Below are 16,902 nucleotides of genomic sequence, written 5' to 3'. Positions count from 1 at the left end.
CCCTCCCAGGGAGGTTGCTATGCTCTGCACGTCACTGTTGTACACTTGTCCGTAAAGCACACCCAGAGTTGTAAAGCACAGTCCCACCAGCTAACTTCTGATTGGTTCCTTGTCTGACTTCCCAGTAACCAGGACAGAAGCAGCAAGGTCATGCAAGCACATGTTAGCCTGTCATGGCTGCTAAAACGGGCAGGGGAGGGTGGTCACTTCAGTTAAATCACGAGACTCCTGACACGAATCAAACATAATCCGTGTGGAGGTCGGTGGGGGAGCTATAATAACACAACTGGGCCTGGTGGCACACACCAATGATCCCAGCACTAGGGGGGTGGGGTAGGGGAGGCTCAAAAGCACCAGGAACTAAGGTCACCCTCAGCTACAAAGTAAGTTCAAGGCCAGCCTAGGCTACCTAAAACCCCGTGCAGAACAATACAAGAACAAATAAACCTATTATATATTATAAATATGCTCAGGAACTTAAAATAAAGCATATACAAAATGAGTACCAAATTGGAAGATTTCTTTTTAAACTACCTTCTGCTATATTCATATGAAGCAAGAATTCTAATTGTTCTTAGTAATAATAATAAACTCAGGGGTCAGCTATCAGGGGGTGAAAAGTAAAGGATCAGAGGAGCAGAAAAGCCAGTCACTAGAGTCCTTTCCTCTCCCAATGCTCAGACCAAAGGGGTGATCCTGTCCCTACTCATCCTCAGACTGTATCTGTCTCTAAGAATCCTGGGATCACCTTTGTGTGAGCTGTTTCTCTTTTAGACAGATTCAATCTCGTGCAGACCAGGGTGGCCTTGAACTCACAGAGCTCTGACTGCCTCTGTCTCCCTAGTGCTGGAATTAAAGGTGTGTGCCACCACTGCCTGGCCTCTATGGCTAGCTAGTGGCTTAGTTCTGCACTCTGACCTTAAGGCAAGCTTTAATTGTTACAACATAAAGAAAATACACACTTAGGAGTTCAGTGTCTTTCTTGCTCAGTCAGAAGCTGCCTCCTGTGGTACATGGGAACAAATACAGAGACCTACAACTTGACAGTCTGCAGAGAAAGAGAGACCTTGAAACACTAAAAAACATGTCTCCATCAAATCCCTCCCCACAGGACTCAGGGATCTTTACAAACCAGGAGAAAGAAAGAATGTTAAGAGTTAGTAGGGCTGGGCAGTGGTGGCATACGTCTTTAATCCCAGCACTCAGGAGGCAGAGACAGGTGGATCTCTGTGAGGCCAGCTTGGTCTAAAGAAACAGTTCCAGGACAGGCTCCAAAGCTACACAGAAAATCCCTGTCTCAAAAAAAAAAAAAAAAAAAAAAAACCAATAGAAAAAAAAAGTACTAACAGTCATTTCTAGTGCTCTGTTTATGGACCATTTGGAGTAACTATCACTAACTAAACAAAATGGCTTGAGAGATGGCTCAGCAGTTAGGAGCACTGGCTGGTCTTCTAGAGGATATAGGTTTGATTCCCAGTGCCAAATGGCAGGTCACAATTGCCTGTAATTCTACTTCAAGGACCTCAGTGGACACTGCACACATGTTGTATACAAACATCCATCAGACCAGGCATCCTAACACATTTTTAAAAGTTAAAATAAAAATAAAATTTAAATAAAACTGAAAACCATAACCATTACTTGATATGTTGATGTTTTAGCAAGATATAAAAATACAGTTAGAGGTAAAATAATTTTATTTTCCCTAAATTGATAAAGTGTTCAATATTTTACATGTACATTATATCTTAAGCACTAGAAGAAACAAAACTTATCTAATGAAGTAGAAAAGATTAATAATTAACAAATAGGCATCTTATTAATTTAAAGAGTTTATTTTGTATTTAAAAAGTAGAATGCAACTTAGATATTGTATACACAAAAATACTTCTGAAATTTCACCTGTTATTTCTTACAAGTACCTTTAGAGGGTCTAAATTTAATGACAAGAACTTCCAATCCCTTACCTGATATCTTCAGATAGGAAAGAGCAATCACTAGCTTCATAACTGTAAACGATGGACCCAGTGAACTCTAAGAATGGAAGATCATCTTCGAGCACACTCTTCTGAATGCATGCCTTAAGCACAATTCAAAACAGGCACAAATCAATATCACAGGAGATAATAGATCTTCACTGAAATAATAAAGTCCATTGAAGACATTTATAGCACTGTTCTACATTGCAGACTAAGAAGCTATAGCTCAGTTTAACAAAGGTAAAGCTGGAAGATTACTTTTCCATACCATTCTATTTTGAAACTTCTAATCTTATTTTCATAGAGTCCTTTAATTCACTTGTTTTTTTCCTGATAATTATATTAATATCCTAGGTGCAATAATGCAGCCTTAAGAGGCTGGTGGCAAAAAAACAGATCTTAAGTGTCCAAGGACTTGAAATATTTTAAACAAAAATTCACCAACATTGATGTTGTCTAAATAATTATATGAATTGGAACAAACCAATAACATCAACCATGAAAGCTAGATATAGAAAGAGAAAATAGCCTGGCGTTGGTGGCGCACGCTTTTAATCCCAGCCCTTGGGAGGCAGAGGCAGTTGGATCTCTGTGAGTTCAAGGCCAGCCTGGTCTACAAGAGCTAGTTCCAGGACAGCCTCCAAAGCCACAGAGAAACCCTGTCTCAAAAAAACAAAAGGAAACCAAAAAAGGAAAAAGAAAGAGAAAATATACACAAAGGATCCTCATTTATAAAACTTACTTACAATTGAGTCCTATTTACCTTCCAACAACTTGGTCCTGATTCATTCACACTGTAACAGGAAGTTTCCTCCTAAACAATGACCTGAAGTTTAAAAGCAATGGGGTGACCTGCTGCACAGTCAGTCAAACTAGAGTTCCCAAGGGAACAATAATCAATGAACAATTACCTTTTCCTCTGTAGCACGTCTTTCACTCGGCACAGACATCCAATCAGGAAATTTCCTCTGCAGTGAAGTGCCTTCCATTTCATTTCCATTCATCTTTCAAATGCCCTAGTTATGAATTTCAACAAACAATATCTATGAATAAATGTGACAGATGTTTGACAAAAACCTCAAAAACAGCCCCCACATATAGGATTGAAAAATGAAACAAACACACTTATCTAGTGTAAGATATAACACCTAGCCTCAAGAACAGAAGTTGAATTACAAAGAAACAAATGTAGTAATTCAAGTTTATTAGCTTGAAAACAAATTGGCCATTTAAACTGAGTTCTACGGTTGGAGCAGTTTCAAAATTCTACTATGCAACATCTTTGTTCCTTCAAAAGAATAACTTATCTCAATGCTGATGAGAATCCTTGACGTTCTAAATTTTTTCAGCATCTTTGATTTTCTGCATAATTACCATCTCTCCTAAAGTCTAAGTTGACCAAGCACAACTGTTAGATTTACTCACAGACCTACTTGAAGGTCCAGTTTTGAAGACAAAACAGCTCTTCTGTACAAAGGACTTTCACTCTGTGCTTTGCTGAGGAATTGAGGAAGTTTCCTAAAAAGGTTCTTGGCCGGGCATTGGTGGCGCACGCCTTTAATCCCAGCACTCGGGAGGCAGAGGCAGGCGGATCTCAGTGAGTTCGAGGCCGGGCTGGACCGACAGCCTCCAAAACAATACAGAGAAACCCTGTCTCGAAAAACCAAAAAAAAAAAAAAGAGAGAGAGAATCTTTATCTTAATCTGTTACTAGTTTTGAGGACTCTCTAGAATATAATCCAGACTTCAAGTATGAAGATTTCTAACATATTATTTTAGTAATAAAATGAATCCATGCTCCTACTTGATTATACTAAACTCAAGTAATAAATTCCCCAAACCTTGGGTTAAGTCCCTGTTATCTGAATGTTTTGTGGGGGTGGAGTTTTAAATATATTGGTGGTTTATCCTGATGAAACATCATGTTAATGTTATATAATCACAGAACCCATTTAAGAATTGAGGGCAGCCTATGATACTTAGCACTATTAAGTAACACAAAGAGAATTTTCCTTCCTTTTATTAGTTCTTTGAGGATTACATATGAAGTATTTTGATTACAGTCACTACCCTTCCCCAACTCTTCACAGATCTACACCATTCCCTACCTGCCCACTTTAATGTAATAAAACAAACTCATGTAGAAATACATACTTTATAAACTAAAAGCATTTTATAACTGTTAGTAGGTAAGTTCCTATTTGCCAAAATTTCAAAACCCCTGACAGAAATCAAAAGTCGGTGTCACATTACAGATGTTTGTCCTGTTCTATTCACATTTTATATATAATATTTTGAAATAGTACTAAAGCTTTTCTCAGATACTATCTCTGCTCAATTAGTACTGCTATTCTTTGAGAGTCAGAGAGCATTAAATGAACAGTGTTTTAAACTACTTCTACTTTTTCAGCTATCAATACATCTTCCAAGTGATCACTCCATGTTAATTTAAGTACATTTTTTTTTTGGTTTTACAAGACAGGGTTTCTCTGTATTGTTTTGGAGGCTGTCGGTCCAGCCCAGCCTCCAACTCACAGAGATCCGCCTGCCTCTGCCTCCCGAGTGCTGGGATTAAAGGCATGCGCCACCACCGCCCGGCCAATTTAAGTACATTTAATGTAATTATATTACAACAAATCTTCAAAATGAGAACACACATAATAATTAAAAATGCTCCTTTTAGCTTAAAAACTTATTTTGGTTCATGAACACTTTAGTAATGAAATAACTGATTTCATATGTGTGTCTGTGTGTGTGTGTGTGAGAGAGAGAGAGAGAGAGAGAGAGAGAGAGAGAGAGAGAGAGAGAGAGAGAGAGAGAGAGAGAGAGAAAGGAGGGAGGGGGAAGGGCGGGGTATACATGTGAGTGCCAGCAAGCTCCAACCATGGCCATGTGTGGACATCAGAGAACAACTTTATGCTTTGTGGAGTCGGTTCTCTCCTTCTACTTCTACTTTTATACAGATTCTGGGGATCAAATCAGGTTTTCAGGGCCATACAGCAATCTCCTTTACCCACCAAGTATTAATAGCATTTTTTAACCTGAACTTAAACTAAAAAGAAAGTACTGCAAGTCTGAATTCCATTGGGCTTACAGTCTCTATGACAGCACAATGTGGAATTCAAGACTAAATGCAAGTTTGAATAGTCAGGAGCTTCTCTGTATAGGCAGCATAGTGCTTGTGTGTTTTTAGACGGACCTTCATGTAAAACCTTTATTCTTCCTATTGTTTCTAGTCTCAGATTTCCCTGTTCAGGGAGTTGGGAGCCACCAGGTGGTATTAGAAACAGTGCTCTTAACCATGATCTCTCCAGTGCCCTAGTGCTGGCATTTTTAATAATATATTTTATTGTTGTTTTTAATCTCCAGGATGAATTAATAAAATATATAATATAACCTCTGGTAAAAAGCCTGCTTTTTATGTGCCTTGTTTCATGTTAGTTAGTCTGTGTTTTGTTTTGAGACAGTTTCCTGAGACTGACCTCGAACCCACAATCCTCATGTCTTATCTTCCTGGGTGGTAGGATTATAAGTATGTACGACCATGACCAGATTTTTTTATAAATTAGTTGCAAAATGTGCCTCATGATAGCTAACTTAGTAGACTTTCTGTTTAGGAATGGTAGAACTAGCACATAAACATTAATAAATTACCTGTCAAAATTATAAATTATGTGTTAAAAAATACACCGTAAGTAATTCTATCTGACAGCAATGAGATGGTTAAGAGAAGTTGTTTGGTATCAATTTTAGTTTAGTCAACAGAAATCATACCAATAAGATTTCAAATTTAATTCAGAACAAACAAAAACAGGCCAGCTCTAAATGTGACATCTATATCACACCCCCATGCCAAGGCTCAGGGATCATTGTAGAAGAGGGGGCAGAAAGATTGCTGACAGGGTCATTGAATGTTTGAACTCACAGAGACTGTGACTACATGTCCAAGACCTGCAAAATGTCAAGCCAGTAAAATCCCAGAATGAGTAGGGAGGGGCTTGAGAAGTCCCGCCCATAGCTGAAAAGCTATTGGCAATTGATGGCTGCTGGGAGAAGAATACGTTCTCTTCAGGAATGCAGTCCCTGACAGGCGGTGGTCCTAAATATCTTAGGTGGTCCTAAACCCATGCACGTATGGGCTTAAAGAAATTCAGTGTGGAAGAAGGAAAGCGAGAGAGGAAGTGGATGGGGGGGAGGAAAGAAGGAAGGAAGAGAAAGAAACAAAGACAAAGGAAGAATCAAAGAAAAACAAGTAAGGAAAGGAAGGAATGAAGAAAGAAAGGAGAAAAAGAAAAAAGAGCACATGAAATTGGGAGGGAAATGGGAAGGGTAGGATTTGGAGGGAGAATGGAGGGTAGATTTGATCAAAACGCATTATATGCATTATGAAAATCTCAATTTAAAATGTAAAATAAAAGTGAAGATCACATTCCAAACTATTAAGAAGGGGTACCTTTTTAATTACTTTAATTTTAAGCTATATTTAACCCACTCCACCACAAAGAGCTCAAGGGCAAGTTTTCTCCATTTAGAATTGAGCCATCTTCTAGAGAACAGACACTTAATGCCAGTCTCAGGAGAAAGTTGGGTTTCAGTGGATGAGCTGAGAGAGTTCTTTGTTCCTAAAACCTTAAGCTAAGGTAAGGAAATGAATACCTTCTATTAACATGGTAATTGCCTTGCCTAATTGCTTGAGGGCTAAACTAAACAACATATCCCAATTTTTTTAATAGTATCAAAAAAGGGAGAAACTGTTCATTCCCAGTATAAGATAACATTGTTATTAAATAACATTAATAACTAATATATAATTATTAAACAATTAACCGTTAGGCAGTTATACTGCTTATTGTGGAAATTGTTTCAATAATTACCTAAGATAGTTCGATTTTATTTTGGTCAAATATGCAAATACTCATTTTATCACTCTGAAATCTGATAACAAAATGTTAGGGAAAAGTAGTTACATATGTATTATAATTTCAATTTCTCACTATGGATCTTTATGAAAATTTTAGTAGGGCCAATAAGTTCAGGGTGATTCTGAAAAAGGAAACTGAATGAACATCACTCTGCACCAAGGAAGAGTAGCCGATGCCGCCCACGCCTGATCGGGTGCTGAGGATTTCAGAGTGAAGGAGCAGGAGGTAGAGTGAAAGGAACCAGGCTCTGACACTGGGTAGTGTCAAGAAAACAATGCGAAACTGGAAAGACAGAGTAGGGAAGGACCTTTCAGTGTCACATGAGAGCAACCTCACATAAGCATTATTGCATCATGGAATACACTTGGACCATTCCCTCACAACTTAATAACTCGTAGTCTATGATAGTACATGTTGGCTTCTAAGTTTTTGTCTAGCAAAAGTGTAACAGAAGTCTGTCCCGTGCAAAAAAATAACCTAAAAGCCTAGAGATCTCACCCACGCATCTCATTTTACATTGCTTTCTACCTATCTATATAATCTCTGTTGCTTTCTGAAACAGTTTCATTATACTGGTTCTCATTAATGAACTGAATACATGTGACGTGTTTACTCTATATATGTTTAAGGATCTATGTTAGTAAATTATGCTTTGGGGGGTAGTGAGATGGCTCATGAGTTAAAAGCACTAGCTGCTCTTCCAGAGGACCTGGGTTCAATTCCCAGCCCACATGGCAGCTCACAACTATCTGAAACTCAAGTTTTAGGGGACCTGACAGCCTCACACATACATACATGCAGGCAAAACACCAGTGCATAAAAAGAAAAACAAATAAATTATTTTTAAAAAAGAAAGTTATGCTTTCACATATGATCACATAGTATCACTGTGACCTTGAATGAGTTTTCCTAAACTCTCATTTCCTCATCTGCAAAATATAATTATATTTTACTCTATCTCATAATTCTAGGGGTTGGTGGGGATTTTGTATTTAGTTTTGTTTTCAGAGTTGGAAACTGAGCCTATGAAAGCACATAGCCAAGCACCCTAACACTAAGCCCAGCCCAGATACTATTAGTTTTATTGACCACACTGCTAATAACATAAATACCAATAAAAATGATGCCAGATTTTTTAAAGGTGTATGCTACCACACAGATGGATTTTTTGTTTTGTTTGGGTTTTTTGTTTGTTTTGTTTTTTGAGACAAGGTTTCCCTGCGTAGCCCTGGCTGTCGTGGTACTCACTCTTGTAGGGTACACTGGCCCTCAAAATCACAGAGATCCACTTCTGCCTCTGCCTCAGAGTGCTAGTATTAAAGGCATGCACCACCAATGTCCAGCCATGATGTCAGATGTTTTTAAACTATACTTATATGTTGGGGAAGTCCTGAAAGAAACAAGCAAGGCCAACAGCTTCATAATTAATACAGCGTCTTGTGTGTTATGTGGGGACTACAACGCAGCAGAGCCCAGGCGACTGGTGGGGGGTGGGGGGGACCAAGCCTCTGGCAAGGAAAAGGCTATCTCTCAACACTTATACTTGAATTGGGTTTTGTTTTTGTTTTGGGTTTCTGTATTTTGTTTTTGTATGTCTGTTTTTGAGACAGTGTCTTGCTATATAAACCCAGACTGACTTCAAACTCATGGTCTTCCTTCCAGCCTCCGTTTCCCAGGTTCTGCAAGGAAAGGTGCATGCTACCATGGGCATCATGCACTGGAGCCCTGATGAGGGTGACTGTCTTTTACTGCTCTGCCCTGTCTCCTGTAATATAATGGGATCTCTTGGAAGGGGCTGAGATTCTGTGAGTACAGGATTCCAGGTAAATTCTGTGGGTAAGTTCCAGGCAGATTGCTGCTACTTTTGTGAAATACTGTGCAAGAAGAGTCAGGGTAACAGAAGACAGACTGTTCCAGGGGAACGAAGAGGAGCATTAGAATGTATGTGAGGTTCTGGAAAAAGAGAAAAGGCATGGAGAAACAGAAAAGCAATGCAGAGAAAAGCAGACACAATCCACAGCTCCAACCACAGATTCCTGGGAGACTAGGTGGCAGCAAAACCAAAGATGTAACCACGAAGTAAGCAGGCTGCCCTGAGGCAAAAGACCTGTACCCCTAGTCACAGGAGAAACCCTTGGTGTTCTCAAGCCTTAACCCAACTCTCCACAGTGAGGAGAGAAAGAATTACAGTAGGACTCACTGAGAATACACAACCCACTCTAGACTTGGTGGATTCCAACAGAAGCTTCTCCATTTATTTGTCTTTGTTTCTTGTTTGTTGTTTGGTTTTGTTTTGTTTGGGTTTTGGAGTTTTTTGGTTTGTATCAAGACAGGCTTTCTCTGTATTTTTTTGGAGGCTGTCCTGGAACCCATTCTGTAGACCAGGCTGGCCTCCAACTCACAGAGGTCTCCGCATGCACCACCACCACCCACTGTCTTTGTTTCTTTAACAATATTTTTAGCATTGCCTTTAATTTTAAAAGCTCTTTCATGTTTTATTTTTCATTCATCTCTATCTAATTTTTACATATTTTTCTTTACTTCATAATTGGATATTGATTTTTACTCTTCTTTTGTCTTTTTGTCCTTTCATTTAACCTTGCTGCCTGTCCCTTTGTTTTATTACTTTATTCAACAGTCTCACTTTATAGCTCAGGCTACAATAGAATTCACTATATTGTCCAGGACCACCTTGAAACCACAGTGATCCTTCTGCTTCAGCCTTCTAAATGCTGTGATTACAGGCATGAGCCATCACACCAGGCTCTCTAAACTTCACAGCTAATTCCATGTGATTTTGCAACTTTCTTTTCTGATTACTGCAAGCAAAGATAGCACTTGTCTTTTAACTGATTTCATTGCATTTCTACATCACTTGTGCTTCAGTGTTGCTGGTATGGTGTTTTGTTTTGTTTTGTTTTGTTTTTCTCCTCTCTGAGCAGTTCTAGAGGTCTGAGATCACAGAGAAGGGTGCTCATTAAGTGATAACCACCATTAAAACCCAAGGAGTTATCTCTCCAAACAGATGCAAACTGTAACACAAAAGATATGAAAAGGCAAGAAATATAACTCCTCCAAAATGTCCTAATTCTGTAATAACTATACTCATAAATGTGGAAATGTTAGAAATGTCTGATTACTTAAAACACCAGATATAAAACCATCAGTGAGGTCAATAAACACATGACTAAAATAAAGACATCAATTCAAGACTTAGAAAATATATTTTGCAATTTGGACAATAAATCAGCAGAGAGATTTTGAAGAAGAAAAAAAATTGAAAACAAAAAGTTCACCTCAAATAAAAAACTGCAAATAAACAACTGAATGATTTACAAGTAACTATATAAAACAGTAGAAAAATTAGAAATATACAATAAATTTGAGTAATTCTTACATTCAGATAGTGATAAATAAAAAGTAATAATCAAGCATGACTACAAAACTAATGACATACTATTAAGAGATCAAATCTGACTTATAAAAGAAGGGACAAAGACATTAATACCTATCGAATAAAATTATAGCAGAAAACTCCCCAAAGCTAGAAAAAAGAAATAGACATTGAAGTATGATGTGTGTAGAACCCCAAATATATACAACCAGAATTACCTCTAGTTTACATTATAGTTAAAATGTCAAGCATAAAGACAATAGAAGAATGATAGAGCTGAACAAAAGCATCAAATTACTTACAAAGACAATTTATGAGAATTTTTAGCAGAAATCCAAAGGCTAGATGATCACAGATTGATGTATTTCAAGCCCTATAAAATTACTGTAACCATCAAAATCATTCTTTAAAATAAAAGGAGAAAAACACCTTCAATGACATACATAAAATAAAATAACTGTAAGGAAAAGGGACCAGTCAAAGAAACACACCCTGAGCAGAGCCAAAGAAACACACTTTGGCCCTGCAACCAGAACTAAAGAAATGTACCCTGACCTTGAAACCAGTGCCAAAAGAACACACTTTGTCCCTGGAATCAGAGTCAGTGAAAGAAATGCACCCTGGCCCTAAAATTGGAGCCAAAAGGCTAAAAAGGACCAGAGAAAGAAACACACTTTGGCTCTGAGACCAGAGCCAAATCTGACCCTAATCCTGTGCAGAAAACTAACCAATCCCCCAAGCAGGAGCTCTAGCCAATCTGAGCTCAGCACTAAAATCTGACCAATCCCCACCCTGGAAGCCCTATATAAACCTTGTGCCTGTTCAGCTTGTGGCTGTTTGAGCTATCAGGCTGTCCTCTGCCACTTGGGCAGAGGGCAGCCACTCTCCTGGAGTCTTCTTTCCAATAAACCCCTTGGATGAGCTTTGGGTGAAGATCTTTGCAGCGGCAACAGAGCAGGGACGACCCTGGGCAGAGCAGAGCAGAGCAAGCAGGGCTGTAACACTTGCCCGGGAAACCTTCTCTTGGCAGAGCTCCCCACTCTCCGCTTTGCTCTCTGGCAGCAGAGCTGAACTGTAGCAACTTCGCCTGAGAAACCTCCTGCAGAGCAAAACTGCTACACTGGGCAAACAACCCCAGCTGGAAGACCTTGTGCTGCTGGAGCAAATACATTGGGGAAGCCCCTGAGGCAAGGCTGTAAGCTGCTAAACTTACTACAACCTGTGGTAGTCCTTGGCTCCAGAGCTCCTGGATACTTTTCCACCTGAGCTGTGTAACACTCAATATTCTGTGACTCCAGAGTGCCAGAATACCTGACCCATCCCTATCCCCATCCAGCCCGAAATGCCTACAATAACTATACCAGCATCACAAAGATAAGGAATACAACATACAAAAGAAGTAAAATATATAAGCACAAAATAAATATCAATAAAATAGATAAATAAAATTCGGGAAAAATAAAACATTAACCCAGTAAACAAGTGTCTATATGAAAAATGGGGAAATTTACTTTCAGCAATAACTCTAAACATAAATAATTTTAACTCTCTAATTAAAACATGAAGAAACAATGAAGGAAGTTAGCTCAGTAATTAGAGTGCCTGACAAGCATATACAATACCCTGAATTTGATCTTCCACATGGGGGAAAATAAATTCAATTGTTTGCTGTCTGCAAGAAACTCATCTCACTAGCAACTATACACATAGATTTAAATAGCAACTATATACATAGATTTAAATAAGTGCAAGGATGGAGAAATGATATTCTAAGCAAACAAAAACAGAAATCAAACAGAAACAACTATGCTCACATCTGACAATGCAGACTTCAAGCCAAAAATAAAAGGAATATAGAAGGTCACTACATAGCAATATAGAAGGAAGTTCAAGAAGGTGGAATAGTTCTAAATTATATATAAGACACACTGACATGCCCAGTCTCACAAAACACACAACATACAGACAACTGGATATATTGGGGATAAGTAGATCCAATTCTAGACTTTGTAACTTTAATACTCTAGTCTTATCTATAGATAGATAATTCAGACGAAACAAACTCAGCAAAGAAATTTGAGAGAAACTAAAACAAAGATCAAATGAACAGACTTTTATAGAATATTTAAACCAACAGCTAAGGAATACACTTTTCTTTCAATAGTGCAGGGTCTTAGCCCAACCACAGAAGGCTGAACTGGGTTGGAGGAAGGTTAAGTGTGCTGCTTGCCCATTTCCCAGCCTCCCAGAATCCCGGAGACAATCAGGCACAGCAGGGAGTCTAGTCAAGCAGGAACTTGTTTATTGTCTTATAGCAAGCATCTTTTAAAGGAAAAAAACACGGGGGGGGGGGGTTGGGGGAACACAGACAGCCAATGGTTTTAAAGGTCAGCCTATCATGCATCTAGGCGCCCTATGCTTTACCTAATGAAAATGAGCTGTTCATGTAGTGATCTCATCTGGTTCAATCTAGGCAACCAATCTTTTTTTTTAAACAACTCAGGACTCGCCCATCTGACTTCCCCTCAACACCATCTTTGACTGGCTCGTATGCCCTATACAATAGCTCAAAGAGCTACTTTCAAGATAAATCACATTTAGACTCTGTGATGGCCTGAAAGAAAATGGCCCCCAAAGGCAGTGGCACTACTAAGAAGCATGGATTTGTTGGAGTGGGTATGGCCTTGTTGGAGTTTTAAAGACAAAAGTTATAGGATGACATCAGTAGGTATGGGTCAGTTTCTGATTAGTTGACATTGGGAATAATTAGGAGAATTTCTCAAAGTCATATTTTGGCATGAAATACCTGTGCACCAATTATTTTCATTGGTCAGTGCTGAGAGGGAACATTTATGATTTCTTGTTACTTCCAAGTAGCCTATTGTACATAAATACCAATAGTTTTCAGAACCATATCCTGGAGACTACAGGGGAGGTTTTGGTCTCCCTTGGAGTTTCTTTTCTGGCCAAACAGTTCCCAGGAACCAAGCATCTAGGAGGCTGGGACTGGGGAGGAGGAGGTCTGGAGTTTCTTTGTCTTCAGTTTTGGCCCTAGACTTCAGGAGGCCAGAGGATCTGGAGTTTCCTTGTGTCAGAGGCCTACGTGTCTTTTCTGTAGCCTGTTATGGCTGCTAAAGCAGGGGCTGAGTGAGGGTCTGGTTCCTTTATTTCTAGATTATTAGAAGTGAAGCCTTTGAGTTTAGTTTACCCCTTTCAGTGTCACTGTGGAAGTGGGCTTTGAGATATCATAAAGGCTCAAGCCCCACCCAGTGTCTCAGGCCACTTCCTGTTGCCTGTAAGTCAAGATGTAAGAACTCTCAAGTCTTCTAGCACTGTGTATGCCTAGATCCTGCCTTGCTTCCCACAACAACAATAATGGACTAAGCCTCTGAACTATAAGCAGCCACTACAATTGAATGTTTTCCTTTATAAGAGTTGCCATGCGCTTTATGGTAAAAGTGGCATATCAATGACATGCAGAACAAAGCAACCACCCTGGGAGGACCCATAGCCCATAACAACCAGTTAACCAATCAACAGGGCAAGTCACCCAAGCCTGGAAGCACACCAATCCTCAGACTGTTTCATACCCCTAGACACTCCCCTTATGCTGCCCAATAAGTTCCCTGACTCACAGTTTCTTAGGGCCTCACACCATTCGCCATGATGAACAGATGAAGGACCCAAGCTAAAGACAGTTAACTCATTAAATAATAAAAGATTCCTTGTTTTTGAAAAAGAAAGAAAGAGTTGCCATGGTCATGGTGTCTCTTAATGGCAACAGAAATCCTAAGACAGACCCAAATTTGCATAAATAAATAACAAAATAATGAAATAACTCAAATAATGCAAGAAAACTACATCTCAGTAGCAAAACAAACTACAGAAACTTTACAGCATGTAGATTTTGAATAACATTTTTTGAATGAACAGTAGTCACTGAAATTAAGGAGAATGTAAATTAGTGCAGCTACTATGGAAACTGGCATAGAGGTTCCTCAAAAAAGACTAAAAGTAGAACTAATATATGATCTAGCCCTACCACTCCTAAAACACATGACAGTCAACATGTAATAGACTATACACTTAAGTGTTCCACAACAGTATTCACATTAGGCAAGTTATGAAATTAGCATAGATACCCATAAACAAATTAATGGATAAAAGAACTTGTGGTGATCCTAGTTTGCTTCTTTGTTGCTGTGATAAAAACTGACCAAAAACAACCTTGGAAGGGGAAAATGTTTGTTTGCCTTATAAGTTACAGTCCGTTATGAAGGAAAGTCAAGGCAGGACCCTAAAGGCAGGAACCCAAGGAAAGACCAGAGAGGAATGTTACCTACTGCCTTGCTCCCTCTGACTAGCTCAGCCTGCTTTTGTATACACCAGAGGACCACCTGAGCAGGGGTGGCACCACATGGTGAGCTGGGCCTTCCCACAACAATCATTAATCAAGAAGATGCTCCACACGCTTGCCCATTGGCCAATCTGATAGGAACACCTCCTCAACTGAGGTTCCCTCTTCCTAAGTGACTACAGTTTGTGTCAAGCTAATCTGTTACATTTACATATTTTCAGAAAATGAGACTGTACACATTGGCTACACTTACTAGAAACTATTATGCATATATATGTACGTATATACAATATACAAACCTACAGATTATTTTAAAGACAGGAATGAGGAAAACAGAAAACAAAGAAATCAATAACAAAGTTCTCATTAGATTCCTTAATTAAATAGATCTTAAAAATTTCACTAACACATACATTTTTGCTTGTCCTAATTTCCCTGAAAACATCCCAAATTAAAAAAAAGAAAAGAAAACCTAAATAAAACCACCTATTAGCACTCAACCATGGTGAGTCAAAGCAATTCTGAGCAATAATAGGCTGGTTTTTGAGATGCCATTCCTTTCTTTCTTTTTTTTTTTTTTTTTTTTTTTTTGGTTTTTCGAGACAGGGTTTCTCTTTGGCTTTGGAGGCTGTCCTGGAACTAGCTCTTGTAGACCAGGCTGGTCTCGAACTCACAGACATCCGCCTGTCTCTGCCTCCCGAGTGCTGGGATTAAAGGTGTGCGCCACCACCGCCCAGCGAGATACCATTTCTTTTAGGTATCTAACACATTTTCCTAACTGTCAATATTATATAAGATACAGTTTTGTATTAATAAGGGCCAACTAAAATAATGTACAAATGTAAATCAATCAAATACAAAACAATGAAATTACAAGGCTAGCCACAAAGAAAAGGGAAAAGGGCTGTCTCTCCTCTCTTCTGCTCTCCTCTCCCTGTCTCCCTCTTCCCCCTACTCTCTCTCCTCTGCTTTCCTCTCCTTTTCCATCCATTCCCCTTTCCCTTTCCCTCTCTCTCCTGTGTCATGGTGAAGGGCTGCACTGCCCATAAACCAGGAAGACAACTTGACCTGAACTGAATGCATGGCACAGGGAAATGCTTTATAATTCAATTTCACTGTCCAACTAAATAATTCATCATTTTTAATGAATTTCCTCTGTTCTGTGAGTAGCTTTAGCAAGTCAGCTAAAATCAATCATTATAAACTGGGAAACAGCAAAGAAAGTTTTCAAGGAAGTCCATTTAAAACTTGCTTAGGTGTCTACTTTTCTTCTTATATTTATTACTCTTACTTCACAAAGCCCGAGATGAAATTTCATAGGTCTCATTTTTAAGTGGACATTCATGGTTGCCTAGACAGCATCCATTCTGCACTACAACAATAAATTTAATTCAGATAACAAACAGTTACCTACTAAGACAGCGCCTATATTGGACCCAATTGGCCTAAAAGGAATCCTCATTCCCCTTGCACAGTGGCTCAAACTCAGGCCTAAGATCAAGCCACAGCCTGCATATGGTTTAAGGGCAAAACATGACTCAAGTCTAAACAGACACAAGAGGAGTTTTTGAGATATCTAAGACTATTTCTAAGAATAATAGTCTTGTTCTTTTAAGAAAATGACCTAACTCAATGACTTCTGTTTGAGAATGTAAAGCTCAGGCCTTCTACAGCCACTTTGCTGCCATGAATGAAGCCTCCATTCGGGGAAAGCCAGGAAATAAAGCCAGCATACAGAAGGTAGCAGAGATGGGAAGAAAGCCATATCAGTGAACTGTTAATTAGTCCCAGACTCCTTTTGGACTTCAAGTATCATCTTAATAGCACAATTCCTGCCCAGCATGCAGCTCATTCCTGTAATCCAGACACTGGGGAGGCTGAGGCAGGATAACTGTCACTAGTCAAGGCCAGCTTGGGCAACACAGTGAGTTCCAAGGCAGCCGGGGATAGAGAGTGAGACCCTGTCTCAAGAAGAACAAAGGGACTGGGCAATACGCCAGTCAATAAAGGGTGTGAGCAGAGCATGGGCTCCCACATAAAAATAAAATAGTTGTAGGAAATAATGAGAAAGACAAAGGGATCCATTGTGATCCTTTTCACTGTGTGAAGAGACGTCACTATGACTAGTTTAATAAAGAAGCTGAATGGCTTATAGCGAGGCAGGATAAGGTTAGGCAGGAGACCCAGACTGAGTGAATGCTGGGAAGAAGAAGCAGGAGGAGTCTCAGGAGACTCCAGGAGATGCAGAGGG

At 39.2% G+C, this 16,902-nt stretch overlaps 1 protein-coding gene across 5 annotated transcripts in view; it reads right to left on the bottom strand.

Annotated features, from left to right (window-relative positions):
• Window positions 1-16,902, bottom strand: part of Wrn (WRN RecQ like helicase) — a 96,034-nt gene that overhangs the window by 74,592 nt on the left and 4,540 nt on the right. For 4 of the 5 annotated variants that reach the window (XM_013110800.3, XM_005066605.4, XM_013110799.3 and 1 more), the window contains exons 2-3: window positions 2,891-2,995; window positions 1,968-2,080 (exon numbers count right to left, since the gene is read on the bottom strand). In XM_013110800.3, coding sequence (XP_012966254.1) covers window positions 1,968-2,080; window positions 2,891-2,983 — 206 coding nt within the window. In that variant the 5' untranslated portion in view covers window positions 2,984-2,995. Of the gene's footprint in view, window positions 1-1,967; window positions 2,081-2,742; window positions 2,806-2,890; window positions 2,996-16,902 lie in introns of those variants that run through there. The other variant, XM_021225160.2, reaches the window with a different exon arrangement.

The sequence above is a fragment of the Mesocricetus auratus genome, unplaced genomic scaffold, assembly GCF_017639785.1.
Source record: "Mesocricetus auratus isolate SY011 unplaced genomic scaffold, BCM_Maur_2.0 Super-Scaffold_100026, whole genome shotgun sequence".
NCBI classification, from domain to species: domain Eukaryota; kingdom Metazoa; phylum Chordata; class Mammalia; order Rodentia; family Cricetidae; genus Mesocricetus; species Mesocricetus auratus.
Note: the sequence above shows the minus strand (reverse complement) of the source record. Positions and strands in the feature narration are given on the sequence as shown.